At 59.9% G+C, this 14321-nt stretch overlaps 1 protein-coding gene across 1 annotated transcript in view; it reads right to left on the minus strand.

The window, feature by feature from the left end:
• Window positions 1–154: 154 nt before the first annotated feature.
• Window positions 155–14321, minus strand: part of LOC144489030 (pre-rRNA 2'-O-ribose RNA methyltransferase FTSJ3-like) — a gene marked incomplete at its 3' end in the record, with an annotated part of 49632 nt that continues 35465 nt past the window's right edge. Inside the window, 8 exon segments of the mRNA XM_078206983.1 lie at window positions 155–272; window positions 1358–1451; window positions 1932–2055; window positions 3711–3913; window positions 5488–5595; window positions 5597–5624; window positions 8202–8351; window positions 11419–11505. Coding sequence (XP_078063109.1) covers window positions 155–272; window positions 1358–1451; window positions 1932–2055; window positions 3711–3913; window positions 5488–5595; window positions 5597–5624; window positions 8202–8351; window positions 11419–11505 — 912 coding nt within the window.

A 14321-nucleotide genomic window follows, 5' to 3' on the forward strand; every position in this document is an offset into this window, starting at 1 on the left:
TAACAGATTACGAAGTGAGTTAAAGAGGTTAATTCTGCGTTCCAAGAGTGAAACCTGAGTCAACTCTGCCCTTTCGCTGGTCACACAAGGGGAAAATCTCTGGGGAAAAGGTCCGAGTATTCCAGTCGGATAACCAGCGCGATATTTTGTGTACCTTTCGTCACTCGAGCTCTCTTCCTCCGAGTCGTCTCGCTCTTTGGCCGTTCCCTCCGACGCCTCCGACACGGGAGGGGCCTGCTTCTGCTTCCCTCCGCCTGGCCTTTCACCCTCATCTACAAGTTGGGACAAGGGTGGCAGGGTGAGGTGACTGCTTCAAAGAGAGCCGGGGAGAACGGCTGTGCCCTCAAACCCCCACCCGCACTGCTTCCCGATCTCCTCCCCAACCCAATCCAAGGGAGAGAGAGAAGGATGTGCGTTTAAGAAAGTCATTCTCAGCAAGGGAGAGGCGATGGCACGGTAGTATTGTCACTGGGCTAATCCAGAGAGGCAGAGCAAAGCTCAAGAGATCCAGGTTCAAATCCCACCACGGCCTACTCAATACATATAAAAATCTGGAATTAAAATTCCAATGATGAAACCATTGTTGGAAAAACCCATCTGGTTCACTAATGTCCGTTAGGGAAGGAAATCTGCCGTCCTTACCCGGTCTGGCCTACATGTGACTCCAGAGCCACAGCAATGTGGTTGATTCATAATTGCCCCTCTGGAATGGCCAGGGGAGTCACCCAGTTCATGAGGTGACACAGTGGTTAGCACTGCTGCCTCACAGCGCCAGGGACCCGGGTTTGATTCTGGCCTCGAGTCACTGTCTGTGCGGAGTCTGCACGTTCTCCCCGTGTCTGCGTGGGTTTCCTCCGGGTGCTCCGGTTTCCTCCCACAGTCCAAAGATGTGTAGGTTAGGGGGATTGGCCGTGCTAAATTGCCCCTTAGTGTCCAAAGATGTGTAGGTTAGGGGGATTGGCAGGGTAAATATGTGGGGTTACAGGGATAGGGCCTGGGTAAAATAATCTGCCCGAGACTTGGTGGAGACCTGTTGGGCCAAATGGACTCCTTCTGCACTGTCGAGGTTCGATGGTTCTATGAATTAGGGATGGGTAACAAATGCTGGCCTTGCTCTTCCTCGCAAGGCCCTACAGGGTATCACCAAAACCATCGACGGGACAGGAGGCGGCCATTTGGCCATCGAGCCCCTTCAATTGAGGCCAAACGATAGGTCTCCCACTTCCCACCCACCATCTTTCCTCCACCAAGTGTTTTTCCAATTCCCCGAGGAGATCTTTCCCAGAGACTGAGACTGCCCCACACCCCCCCGTCTCGGTGACGGGCGAGAACGTTCCGGACCGCGCTCCACACTCACCGGCAAGGAGGCCGCCCTGCTGGGTGAACAGCTTCTTGGTCTGTTTAATCTCCAAAGCCTCGTCGGCGTCCACGTCAAGGCCAGCGAAGATATCCTGGAGCAGGAGAGAACAGTGAGCACTGTTAGCGCAGCCCAGGACCTAACACACACACAAGGGCCCGGGGCCCAGCACACACGCAGGGCCCGGGGCCCAGCACACACACAGGGCCCGGGGCCCAGCACACACACAGGGCCCGGGGCCCAGCACACACACTGCGTGGGTTGGGGAGAGGGGGCCGGGGAGTGGGGAGAGGGGGCCGGGGGAGTGGGGAGAGGGGGCCGGGGGAGTGGGGAGAGGGGGCCGGGGGAGTGGGGAGAGGGGGCCGGGGAGTGGGGAGAGGGGGCCGGGGGAGTGGGGAGAGGGGGCCGGGGGAGTGGGGAGAGGGGGCCGGGGGAGTGGGGAGAGGGGGCCGGGGGAGTGGGGAGAGGGGGCCGGGGGAGTGGGGAGAGGGGGCCGGGGGAGTGGGGAGAGGGGGCCGGGGGGTGGGGGCCGGGGGGACAGACACACAGGAGGAGTCTCTCTCTGCTCACGTACCTTCCCAAACCACAGGTCGGCCTGTCGCTCTTGCCGCACGTCCTTGGTCTCCAGCTCCACCAACAGAGGATTTCCCTCGGCATCCGGCCCAGCGCCCGGCTCCCCCCGACGCTGGGGCCTCGGTCTGATGGGGGCAAAAGCAACAGGTCACCAACCTCATCACTGACAGTGCGGCACTCCCTCAGCACTGACCCTCTGACAGTGCGGCACTCCCTCAGCACTGACCCTCTGACAGTGCGGCACTCCCTCAGCACTGACCCTCTGACAGTGCGGCACTCCCTCAGTACTGACCCTCTGACAGTGCGACACTCCCTCAGCACTGACCCTCTGACAGTGCGGCACTCCCTCAGCACTGACCCTCTGACAGTGCGGCACTCCCTCAGCACTGACCCTCTGACAGTGCGGCACTCCCTCAGCACTGACCCTCTGACAGTGCGGCACTCCCTCAGCACTGAACCTCTGACAGTGCGACACTCCCTCAGCACTGACCCTCTGACAGTGCGGCACTCCCTCAGCACTGACCCTCTGACAGTGCGGCACTCCCTCAGCACTGAACCTCTGACAGTGCGGCACTCCCTCAGCACTGACCCTCTGACAGTGCGGCACTCCCTCAGCACTGACCCTCTGACAGTGCGGCACTCCCTCAGCACTGACCCTCTGACAGTGCGGCACTCCCTCAGTACTGACCCTCTGACAGTGCGGCACTCCCTCAGCACTGACCCTCTGACAGTGCGGCACTCCCTCAGCACTGACCCTCTGACAGTGCGACACTCCCTCAGCACTGACCCTCTGACAGTGCTGCACTCCCTCAGCACTGACCCTCTGACAGTGCGGCACTCCCTCAGCACTGACCCTCTGACAGTGCGGCACTCCCTCAGCACTGACCCTCTGACAGTGCGGCACTCCCTCAGCACTGACCCTCTGACAGTGCGGCACTCCCTCAGCACTGACCCTCTGACAGTGCGGCACTCCCTCAGCACTGACCCTCTGACAGTGCGGCACTCCCTCAGCACTGACCCTCTGACAGTGCGGCACTCCCTCAGCACTGACCCTCTGACAGTGCGGCACTCCCTCAGCACTGACCCTCTGACAGTGCGGCACTCCCTCAGCACTGACCCTCTGACAGTGCGGCATTCCCTCAGTACTGACCCTCTGACAGTGCGGCACTCCCTCAGCACTGACCCTCTGACAGTGCGGCACTCCCTCAGCACTGACCCTCTGACAGTGCGGCACTCCCTCAGCACTGACCCTCTGACAGTGTGGCACTCCCTCAGTGCTGACCCTCTGACAGTGCGGCACTCCCTCAGCACTGACCCTCTGACAGTGCGGCACTCCCTCAGCACTGACCCTCTGACGTGCGGCACTCCCTCAGCACTGACCCTCTGACAGTGCGGCACTCCCTCAGCACTGACCCTCTGACAGTGCGGCACTCCCTCAGCACTGACCCTCTGACAGTGCGGCACTCCCTCAGCACTGACCCTCTGACAGTGCGGCATTCCCTCAGTACTGACCCTCTGACAGTGCGGCACTCCCTCAGCACTGACCCTCTGACAGTGCGGCACTCCCTCAGCACTGACCCTCTGACAGTGCGGCACTCCCTCAGCACTGACCCTCTGACAGTGTGGCACTCCCTCAGTGCTGACCCTCTGACAGTGCGGCACTCCCTCAGCACTGACCCTCTGACAGTGCGGCACTCCCTCAGCACTGACCCTCTGACAGTGCGGCACTCCCTCAGCACTGACCCTCTGACAGTGCGGCACTCCCTCAGCACTGACTCACCGTTTCCGTAGCGATTTTTTCTTGCTCTCTGCCCGCCTCTCGCGCTCTTTGACCTCCTCCAGGTCGGACGAGTCCAGGTCACTCGCCAGCGAGACCTCGTCGGCCATCTCCTGGTCTGAGAGGTTGATGCCATCCTGGTGGAGTAGCCCCGCCTCCAGCGCCTGGTCGGCCGTCTTCATGTCTCCCCGTTGCATCTCCCCCATCTGCGGAGGCACGGAGAACAGGAGCGTGAGAAACCGGGGCAGCATTCACAGCCCGGAGTCACCGTCACACTGAGCGCCTCGGAGCGAGGGAGGGAGGGCCAGGCGGGGGTGGGGGAGGGGGCCCCGGGCGGTGCGGGGAGGGTGGCCGGGGAGGGGGGCCCGGGCGGTGCGGGGAGGGAGGGCCAGGCGGGGGTGGGGGAGGGGGCCCCGGGCGGTGCGGGGAGGGGGGCCGGGGAGGGGGGTCGGGGGCCCGTGCAGGGCAGGGAGAGGGGCCGGGGGCGGGGAGGGGGCCCCGGGCGGTGCGGGGAGGGGGGCTGGGGAGGGGGCCCCGGGCGGTGCGGGGAGGGGGGCTGGGGAGGGGGCCCCGGGCGGTGCGGGGAGGGGGCCGGGGTGGGGGCCCGTGCGGGGCGGGGAGGGGGGCCGGGGGCGGGGAGGGGGCCCCGGGCGGTGCGGGGAGGGGGGCCAGGGGCGGGGAGGGGGCCCCGGGGGAGGGGGCCCCGGGCGGTGCGGGGAGGGGGGCCGGGAAGGGGGGCTGGGCGCGGGGAGGTGGGCCGGGGAGGGGGCCCCGGGCGGTGCGGGGAGGGGGGCCGGGAGGGGGGCCGGGGAGGGTGACCCGGGCGGTGCGGGGATGAGGGCCGGGGAGGGGGCCCGTGCGGGGCGGGGAGGGGGCCCCGGGCGGTGCGGGGAGGGGGGCCAGGGGCGGGGAGGGGGGCCGGGGAGGGGGCCCCGGGGGAGGGGGCCCCGGGCGGTGCGGGGAGGGGGGCCGGGGAGGGGGGCTGGGCGCAGGGAGGTGGGCCGGGGAGGGAGCCCCGGGCGGTGCGGGGAGGGGGGCCGGGGAGGGGGGCTGGGGGCGGGGAGGGGGGCCGTGGCCCCGGGCGGTGCGGGGAGGGGGGCCGGGGAGAGAGCCCAGTGCGGTGTGGGGAGGGGGGCCGGGGAGGGGGCCCGTGCGGGGCGGGGAGGGGGCCATGGGAGGTGCGGGGAGGGGGGCCGGGGAGGGGGCCCGTGCGGGGCGGGGGGCGGGGAGGGGGCCCCGGGCGGTGCGGGGAGGTGGGCCGGGGGCGGGGAGGGGGGCCGGGGAGGGGGGCTGGGGGCGGGGAGGGGGCCCCGGGCGGTGCGGGGAGGGGGGCCGGTGGAGGGGCCCCGGGCGGTGCGGGGAGGGGGGCCGGGGAGGGGGGCCGGGGAGGGGGGCTGGGGGTGGGGGATTGGGGGGCTGAGGGTGCTGGGGAGGGGGGGCCGAGGGTGCTGGGAGGGGGGGCCGAGGGTGCTGGGGAGGGGGGGCCGAGGGTGCTGGGGAGGGGGGGCCGAGGGTGCCGGGGGAAGTGGGGGGTCGAGAGGGCGGGGGAGGGTGGGGGGCCGAGAAGGCGGGGGCCGAGGGGGCGGGGGAGGGGGGGGCGGCTGAGAGGGCGGGGTACGGGGGAGGGGGGCCACGAGGGCGGGGTATGCAGGAGGGGCGGGCCGAGGTCGCGGGGTATTGGGGAGCCGAGAGAGTGGGGGGGCTAAGAGGGCGGGGGATGGGGGTGGTACAGAAGGGGCACGGCGAGGAACGAGGCTGAACGGTCGGGGGGGGTTCTCACCTTGCGGCGGCTCATGGTTTTCAGGGAGAACAGGCAGACCTCCGCATCGTCAGCGATGGACACCCCGGGGAGGTCCATCTTCAGCTCAATCCGCTCCCTCTGCTTTCTGGCGCTCCTTCAGAATCTTCCTCTTCTTCCTGTTGGGAGTACACAGATCCGTCAGCGCCGCGGATCCGTCAGCGCCGCGGGAGCCGCGGAATCCGTCAGCGCCGCGGGAGCCGCGGATGCGTCAGCGCCGCGGGAGCCGCGGATCCGTCAGCGCCGCGGGAGCCCCGGATCCGTCAGCGCCGCGGGAGCCCCGGATCCGACAGCGCCGCGGGAGCCGCGGATCCGTCAGCGCCGCGGGAGCCCCGGATCCGTCAGCGCCGCGGGAGCCCCGGATCCGTCAGCGCCGCGGGAGCCCCGGATCCGTCAGCGCCGCGGGAGCCCCGGATCCGTCAGCGCCGCGGGAGCCCCGGATCCGTCAGCGCCGCGGGAGCCCCGGATCCGTCAGCGCCGCGGGAGCACGTGGATCCGTCGGGGGCACGCGGATCCGTCAGCACCGCGGGGGCACGCGGATCCGTCAGCACCGCGGGGCACGCGGATCCGTCAGCACCGCGGTAGCCGCGGATCCGTCAGCACGCGGGAGCCGCGGAATTGTCCATCGCAACGGGAGGCTCGACCGGAATAACAGCAGGGGGAGCAACAGGAGAGAGAGGGGGGGCAGGTGCGGATAGGAGAGAGTCGGGGGCGATTGGAGAGGGGTGATTGTTCGGGAGGGGGGTCTGGGCGGTGTTACACCGCAGTGAAGCAGCGTTTGGTATTGATCTGGATCCTCTTCCTCTACTTCCTCACAGTAAGCTGAGGCACACCGTATCCTGACATCAGGAAGGATCAAGCCCCAACTGCTGGAAATGCTCGGGCAGCGCCTGGGGGGAGGGGGGGGGAGATCCCACCTTCTGTTACAGACAGCTCTTAAAATCTCTGCTGCATCCCCCCACACCATGTCCAAACTCACAGCAGTCTCCATTCACCAATCACCACCTCCCCGTGCTCCCCGTCGTCCCACACTGACTCCCGGTTCAACAACACCTCAATTTGAAAATTCTTGCCCCTCATTTTTATAATCACTCCCTATCTCTGTAACCTCCTCCAGCCCCTACACCCCTCCCTATCTCTGTAACCTCCTCCAGCCCCTACACCCCTCCCTATCTCTGTAACCTCCTCCAGCCCCTACACCCCTCCCTATCTCTGTAACCTCCTCCAGCCCCTACACCCCCTCCCTATCTCTGTAACCTCCTCCGGCCCCTACACACCCTCCCTATCTCTGTAACCTCCTCCGGCCCCTACACCCCCTCCCTATCTCTGTAACCTCCTCCAACCCCTACACCCCCTCCCTATCTCTGTAACCTCCTCCAGGCCCTACACCCCTCCCTATCTCTGTAACCTCCTCCAGCCCCTACACCCCTCCCTATCTCTGTAACCTCCTCCAGCCCCTACACCCCTCCCTATCTCTGTAACCTCCTCCAGCCCCTACACCCCTCCCTATCTCTGTAACCTCCTCCAGCCCCTACACCCCTCCCTATCTCTGTAACCTCCCCCAGCCCCTACACCCCTCCCTATCTCTGTAACCTCCCCCAGCCCCTACACCCCTCCCTATCTCTGTAACCTCCCCCAGCCCCTACACCCCTCCCTATCTCTGTAACCTCCCCCAGCCCCTACACCCCTCCCTATCTCTGTAACCTCCTCCAGCCCCTACACCCCTCCCTATCTCTGTAACCTCCCCCAGCCCCTACACCCCTCCCTATCTCTGTAACCTCCCCCAGCCCCCACACCCCTCCCTATCTCTGTAACCTCCCCCAGCCCCTACACCCCTCCCTATCTCTGTAACCTCCCCCAGCCCCTACACCCCTCCCTATCTCTGTAACCTCCTCCAGCCCCTACACCCCTCCCTATCTCTGTAACCTCCCCCAGCCCCTACACCCCTCCCTATCTCTGTAACCTCCCCCAGCCCCTACACCCCTCCCTATCTCTGTAACCTCCTCCAGCCCCTACACCCCTCCCTATCTCTGTAACCTCCCCCAGCCCCTACACCCCTCCCTATCTCTGTAACCTCCCCCAGCCCCCACACCCCTCCCTATCTCTGTAACCTCCCCCAGCCCCTACACCCCTCCCTATCTCTGTAACCTCCCCCAGCCCCTACACCCCTCCCTATCTCTGTAACCTCCTCCAGCCCCTACACCCCTCCCTATCTCTGTAACCTCCTCCAGCCCCTACACCCCTCCCTATCTCTGTAACCTCCTCCAGCCCCTACACCCCTCCCTATCTCTGTAACCTCCTCCAGCCCCTACACTCCTCCCTATCTCTGTAACCTCCTCCAGCCCCTACACCCCCTCCCTATCTCTGTAACCTCCCCCAGCCCCCTACACCCCTCCCTATCTCTGTAACCTCCTCCAGCCCCTACACCCCTCCCTATCTCTGTAACCTCCTCCAGCCCCCTACACCCCTCCCTATCTCTGTAACCTCCTCCAGCCCCTACACCCCCTCCCTATCTCTGTAACCTCCCCCAGCCCCCTACACCCCTCCCTATCTCTGTAACCTCCTCCAGCCCCTGCAGACAGGAACCTTGTGGTGCCCGGGAATGTGACAGAGCGACGGTGAGCGGGACTCGGTCGGCGTTCCATTTCCATCCCCGGCCATGGCCACGCGAGCAGGCACTCGCCCGCGGGAATCACCTCTTTAGCTCCGCCACCTCCTCTGCCTTCAGCGCAGCCAGCTGGAGTTCCGTCTGCTCCTCTTCCTGGGCCCCCTCGGCCTCCTCGTCCTGCCGCTCGGGGACCTTTGGGGCCTTCTTCTCCTCTTCGCTCTCGCCCTCCGAGCTCAGGCTGCAAGAGAGAGGGGGGGGTGGGGGGGGGGGGGGAGGGGGTGGGGGAACATTAGTTAACACTGCGGGTATGCGTGCCCCCTCCTATCCTGGGCCTGGATGTCCAGTGGAATTGTCAATCCAACGTGGACACCTCCCCAACCAAACAATAACCCGGGTATCGACTATTCGACTGCAGCAGGCATCGCACAATCAAACCTGATGTCATGCGCGGCCTATAAACCTGGTCCGCTCTCGCTGGCCCTCAACCTGTGACGATCCTGTATTTTTGGTCATGGTTTTCTGCTGGGTGTTTCACGCAGATCCTGATAATTTATCGGTGCCGTGTTGTCTGTAACCCGTGTCAATGTTATTGTTCATTCAGCAGAAGAGTGGACAACATTTATTTTTAAACTGGACTAATGCAGGGTTCTGGGATTTTAATGAACCCTGGTGTTATGAAGCAGAGGTGGACTCCCCCCCTCTCTGTGAACTAACTCCTAACCACTCAACGAGGAGTCCCTCACCTCACAATCTGTTAAAGTGAGTGTGAGGTGGTGCGATCGGCTCTTCAGCAACATTGAGTGGTTAAATCAATGTAACTCCCCAACACTCTGTAAAATCAACAAGAACACTTTAGTTATCTGACTAACAATGAACAGGTTAACTAAACTATTAACAAACCGGATAAAACACTATTCTCGTGGAATGCAGTTGAGATAAATACAATTCCCACTCATTAACAAAAAAAAAATAGACTTTTTAGTCACTCCCTAAATTACAACCAGGTTCGGCGTCATTTGGGATCTTCTGTCTTCTTTTGCTATCTAGATTAGGCTTTCTTTTAAGACATAAATGTAGCTACGAGAGCCAGCAAGTCTCTCTCTCTCGAGCTGTGGGCAGTGACAGGTGCTCTCTTCCAGTTTGTGCCACTGCCCTCGTCTCTTATACCCCTGGTGACATATCAATATTTCCCACAATTGGATTGGCCCTCAGGTTACCAAAACGTCAATTTCAAATCTGATTGGTTGCTGGGAGCTAAGTGCCTAATTTAAACTGATTGGCTCAAATTCAAAAACTGCCTGTTGTCTTGGCAACACTACTGTTTGGCTTTTGTTTCAGTCTGTGTACTCAATATGCACCTGCTTTTTTTTAACTCTCCAGGCACAGAAAAAAATGCTACCTTTTTAAAGGGACCTTGTAATACTTTCACCTCAACTATTTTTTATAATATAAACACCAAATTTATAACACGGGGTTTAATCGAGCAATTATTCACTCAATCCCAGGTTGAGTTGTAGATAGGAAGGCAAATGCAGTGTTTGATGTGAGTGTGCCTTTAAGAGTTTTTTTTTAAATTCATGCTCACAACCTGAGGTGACGTCATTGTTGGGAGGAGGAAAAATAAAACTGGGGGCAGGTCAGGCGATTTCATTTTTAGTTTGGAACTGCAGGTTTGAGTTTTTTGTTTCAGAAGGGACAGCAAGCTGAAAAGAGATGTTTTCCCTCTCTCCCTGTTGTTTTCCTGAAGGGTGGAAAGCTGCTGCTGTTGGGGGCTGGACCGGAGTCTCTCTCTGGCGTTTTGGGAAGCTATCTCGTCTTCAAAGTGTTTGGAGTGAATCCAGAGAACTGCAGACTTCAACCAAAGGACTCTATTTCTAGTATCACGTGAGCAGTAGTCTGCTATGGTAAACCTGTGCAACGGATTTTTTTTGTTGTCTATGGGTTTTGGCTATAATTGGAACACATTAGATATATTCATTAAGGGTTATAGCGGTTGTTTTGTTTGTGATAAAAGTTCTTGCTAAATTTCTTACGATACATGATAACTGTATTCTTAAATAAACTTAAAAGCTCCCGAGTGGGTCTTTTGAATCAACACCTGAAGTGGAACATCTCATACTTATTCCAGGACCACATTCAAGATGCAAAACTTATGATTCAGACGGGCTTTGTAAAACACTTTGGAGTTTGGGGCAGGTTTTTTCCACTGAAACGTCAGCTGGTCTCAGTGTAGCGGCTAGCTAGAAGCTGGTGGAAGAAAGCAGTGTCTGTGTCTCTCTCCAGGAGGGGTGCTGAGAACGCCACACTGGGGAGCCTCAGAGATTTAATCCAACATTCAAAGGGCCAACTCCCAGTTAAAATGCTGGAAAACGCAGCATCACGCGAGCGTACTTGCTTTCTGTGTTAAGTCTGGAGAAGGGTGTGGGACGCTGTTTGACTTGGAACAACAGAGAGAGCTGGCTGTAAAGGTTTATACAATATAATTGCTTTTTTGTAATTGGTAAAAAATTATGGTAAATCTTTATTATATGTTCACTGTGTTCTTAAATAAACTTTGTTCGTCAAAAGTTTTTTTTTGTTATTTATTAATGCCACAAGTAGGCTTACATTAACACCGCAATGAAGTTACTGTGAAAATCCCCTAGTCGCCACACTCCGGCGCCTGTTCGGGTACACTGAGGGAGAATTTAGCACCTAACTAGCACGTCTTTCAGACTGTGGGAGGGAACCGGAGCACCCGGAGGAAACCCACGCAGACATGGGGAGAACGTGCAGACTCCGCACAGACAGTGACCCAAGCCGGGAATCTAACCCTGGTCCCTGGCGCTGAGAGGCAGCAGTGCCAACCGTTTTCCCATGTACCGCCCCTTCCTGGTGGGAATCAGACCCAGAGTGAAACATCTTACGCTCACTCTAACCAAATTCAAAGTGCAAAGGTTAGGGTCGAGGCTGATTTAGTAAAACACTCGGAGTTTCCGACCTGCATCGTAACACATCGACCCCTCGCTGCCGACTACACCGACCCACCCCCTCGCTGCCGACTACACCGACCCACCCCCTCGCTGCCGACTACACCGACCCACCCCCTCGCTGCCGACTACACCGACCCACCCCCTCGCTGCCGACTACACCGACCCACCCCCTCGCTGCCGACTACACCGACCCACCCCCTCGCTGCCGACTACACCGACCCACCCCCTCGCTGCCGACTACACCGACCCACCCCCTCGCTGCCGACTACACCGACCCACCCCCTCGCTGCCGACCACACTTCCCGCTGACGCAGCGGGGTGCCGGGGACTCACCTGATATCCCCGTCCAGATTCTTGGCCTGCTCCTTCAGCTTCTTGGCGAGGTGCCGTCTCAGTTTGTTCCTCCAGTTCAGCAGTGACCTGTGGAGGGGCAGGAGACCATGTTACCATCACTGGAGTAACGGTCCGGGCCACACACAAGTGGCGGGCAACGACCAGCTCCAACAGGTGGGGATCGAATCATCGCCGTGTAGGACCACAAGACGGAGGAGCAGTAGGCCATTCGGCCCATCGAGTCTGCTCTGCCATTCAATGGCGGATCTGATGTGATAATCCTCGGCTCCCACTTTCCCGCTTTATCCCCTCGATTTCCTCACTGATTAACAATGTCTGTCTCAGCCTGGAACATACTTAGTGACCCAGTCTCTCCAGCCCTCTGCGGGAAAGAATTCCACAGATTCACCCCCCCTCGGAGGGAAGAAATTCCTCCCCATCTCCGTCCTCAATGGGGCGACCCCCTGACTCTGAGATTCTGCCCTCTGGTCCCAGCCTCCCCCACACGGGGAAACAGCCTCTCAGTATCTATCCTGTCAATCCCTCCGAGAATCCGATATGTCTCAATAAGGTCACCTCTCGTTCTTCTCAACTCCATCGAGTACAGGCCCCAAACCGACTCAACCTCCCCTCATGAGAAAATCCCTCCCTACCCGGGGTCAACCGAGTGACCCTTCTCTGAACTGCCTCTAACCCCGGTATATCTTTCCTTAGATAAGGAGACCAAAGTGACCTTCAATATCATTCCCATCGCTGAATCCCCTCTCCCACTCTCCACATCCTGGGGGTTACCACTGACCAGAAACTGAACTGGACCCAGCCGTATAAACACAGTGGCTCCCAGAGCAGGTCAGAGGCTGGGAATCCTGCGGAGAGTAACTCACCTCCTGACTCCCCACAAAGCCTGTCCACCATCGACAAGGACACAGTCAGGAGTGGGATGGAACACTCTCCACTCGCCTGGATGGGTGCGGCTCCCAACAACACTCGAGAAGCTCAACACCATCCAGCACAAAGCAGCCCCGCTCGATCGACACGCTAACCACAAACACTCACTCCCTCCACCCCCGACGCACAGTGACAGCCGTGTGTACCGTCTACAAGATGCACCGCAACGACTCACCAAGGCTCCTTAGGCAGCACCTTCCAAACCCACCACCTCTACCATCTAGAAGGACAAGGGCAGCAGATACCTGGGAACACCCCCACCTGGAGGCTCCCCTCCGAGTCACTCACCATCCCGACTTGGAAATATATCGGCTGTTCCTTCACTGTCGCTGGGTCAAAATCCTGGAACTCCCTCCCTAACAGCACTGTGGGTGTACCTACACCACATGGGACTGACTGATGTCCAATAACAATCCTGGAACTCCCTCCCTAACAGCACTGTGGGTGTACCTACACCACACGGGGACTGACTGATGTCTAATAACAATCCTGGAACTCCCACCCTAACAGCGCTGTGGGTGTACCTACACCACACGGGACTGACTGATGTCCAATAACAATCCTGGAACTCCCTCCCTAACAGCACAGTGGGTGTACCTACACCTCAGGGACTGCAGTGGGTTCAAGATGGCAGCCCACCCATCACCTTCTCAAGGGGCAATCTTATTTTTTCTATTCATCCCTGGGACACGGGCGTCGCTGGCTGGTCCAGCATTTATTGCCCATCCCTAGTTGCCCCTTGGAGGGCAGTTGAGAGTCACCCACATTGCTGTGGCTCTGGAGTCACATGTAGGCCAGACCGGGTAAGGACGGCAGATTTCCTTACCTAAAGGGAACCAGATGGGTTTTTCCGACAATGGGTCATCAGTAGATTCTTAATCCCAGATATTTTTTATTGAATTCAAATTCCACCATCAGCCGTGGCGGGTTCAGTCTGGTGAATCAGTTGGCACGGTGGCACAGTGGTTAGCGCTGCTGCCTCACTGCGCCAGGGACCCGGGTTCGATTCCCAGCTTAGATCCCGGTCTGTGTCGAGTTTGCACATTCTCCTCGTGTCTGCGTGGGTTTCCTCTGGGTGCTCCGGTTTCCTCCCACAGTCCAAAGATGTGCGGGTAAGGTTCATTGGCCGTGCCGAATTGCCCCATAGTGTCCCGGGATGCACAGGTTAGAGGGATTAGTGGGGTAAATGTGTGGGGTTATGGGGATAGGGCCTGGGTGGGATTGTGGTCGGTGCAGACTCGATGGGTCAAATGGCCTCCTTCTGCATTGTAGAGATTCTATGATTCGAACCCCGGTCCCCAGAACATGAGCTGAGTTCTGGATGAATAGTGTAACGATAATTCTACTGGGTCACCGCCTGCCCTGTTAAGGGACGGGCAATGAATGTTGGTCCAGCCACACTCCATGAACCAAGACTGGGGAGGGTTGTCAGGCTGGAGGGATAAGGACAGAGTAAGGAGGAGGCCATTCAGCCCCTCAATTCTGCTCCGCCCTTCAGTGAGATCATCTCTGGGTCTGACGGAGATCTCAACCCCACTCTCCTGCCCGTCGCACCCCCTCCATTGCCCTCAACCCCCTTATCGATGAAAGATCTCGCCACTCCTCCCTCTTTGAGAAAGAGACTAACCAGCCCCCCCTGGGAGGAGAAATTCCTTCCTCATCTCCAGACTCACTGGGAGGCCCTTATTCTCAAACTGTGCCCCCCTCCCCACCCTCGTTCTAGACTCCCCCACAAAGAGGAGGGGGAACGTGCTCAGCATCTCCCCCCACCCCATCCCCCGATCGAGTCCCCACGCCCACGCTTAGGCGCCAATAACAAAATGGACCCTCATTCCTCCAAACTCCCAACGGGGTACAGGACATAGAAACATAGAAGATAGAAGATAGGAGCAGAATGAGGCCACTCGGCCCATCGAGTCTGCTCCGTCATTCAATCATGGCTGATATTTTTCTCA

The sequence above is a fragment of the Mustelus asterias genome, unplaced genomic scaffold (assembly GCF_964213995.1).
Source record: "Mustelus asterias unplaced genomic scaffold, sMusAst1.hap1.1 HAP1_SCAFFOLD_1939, whole genome shotgun sequence".
NCBI classification, from domain to species: Eukaryota; Metazoa; Chordata; class Chondrichthyes; order Carcharhiniformes; family Triakidae; genus Mustelus; species Mustelus asterias.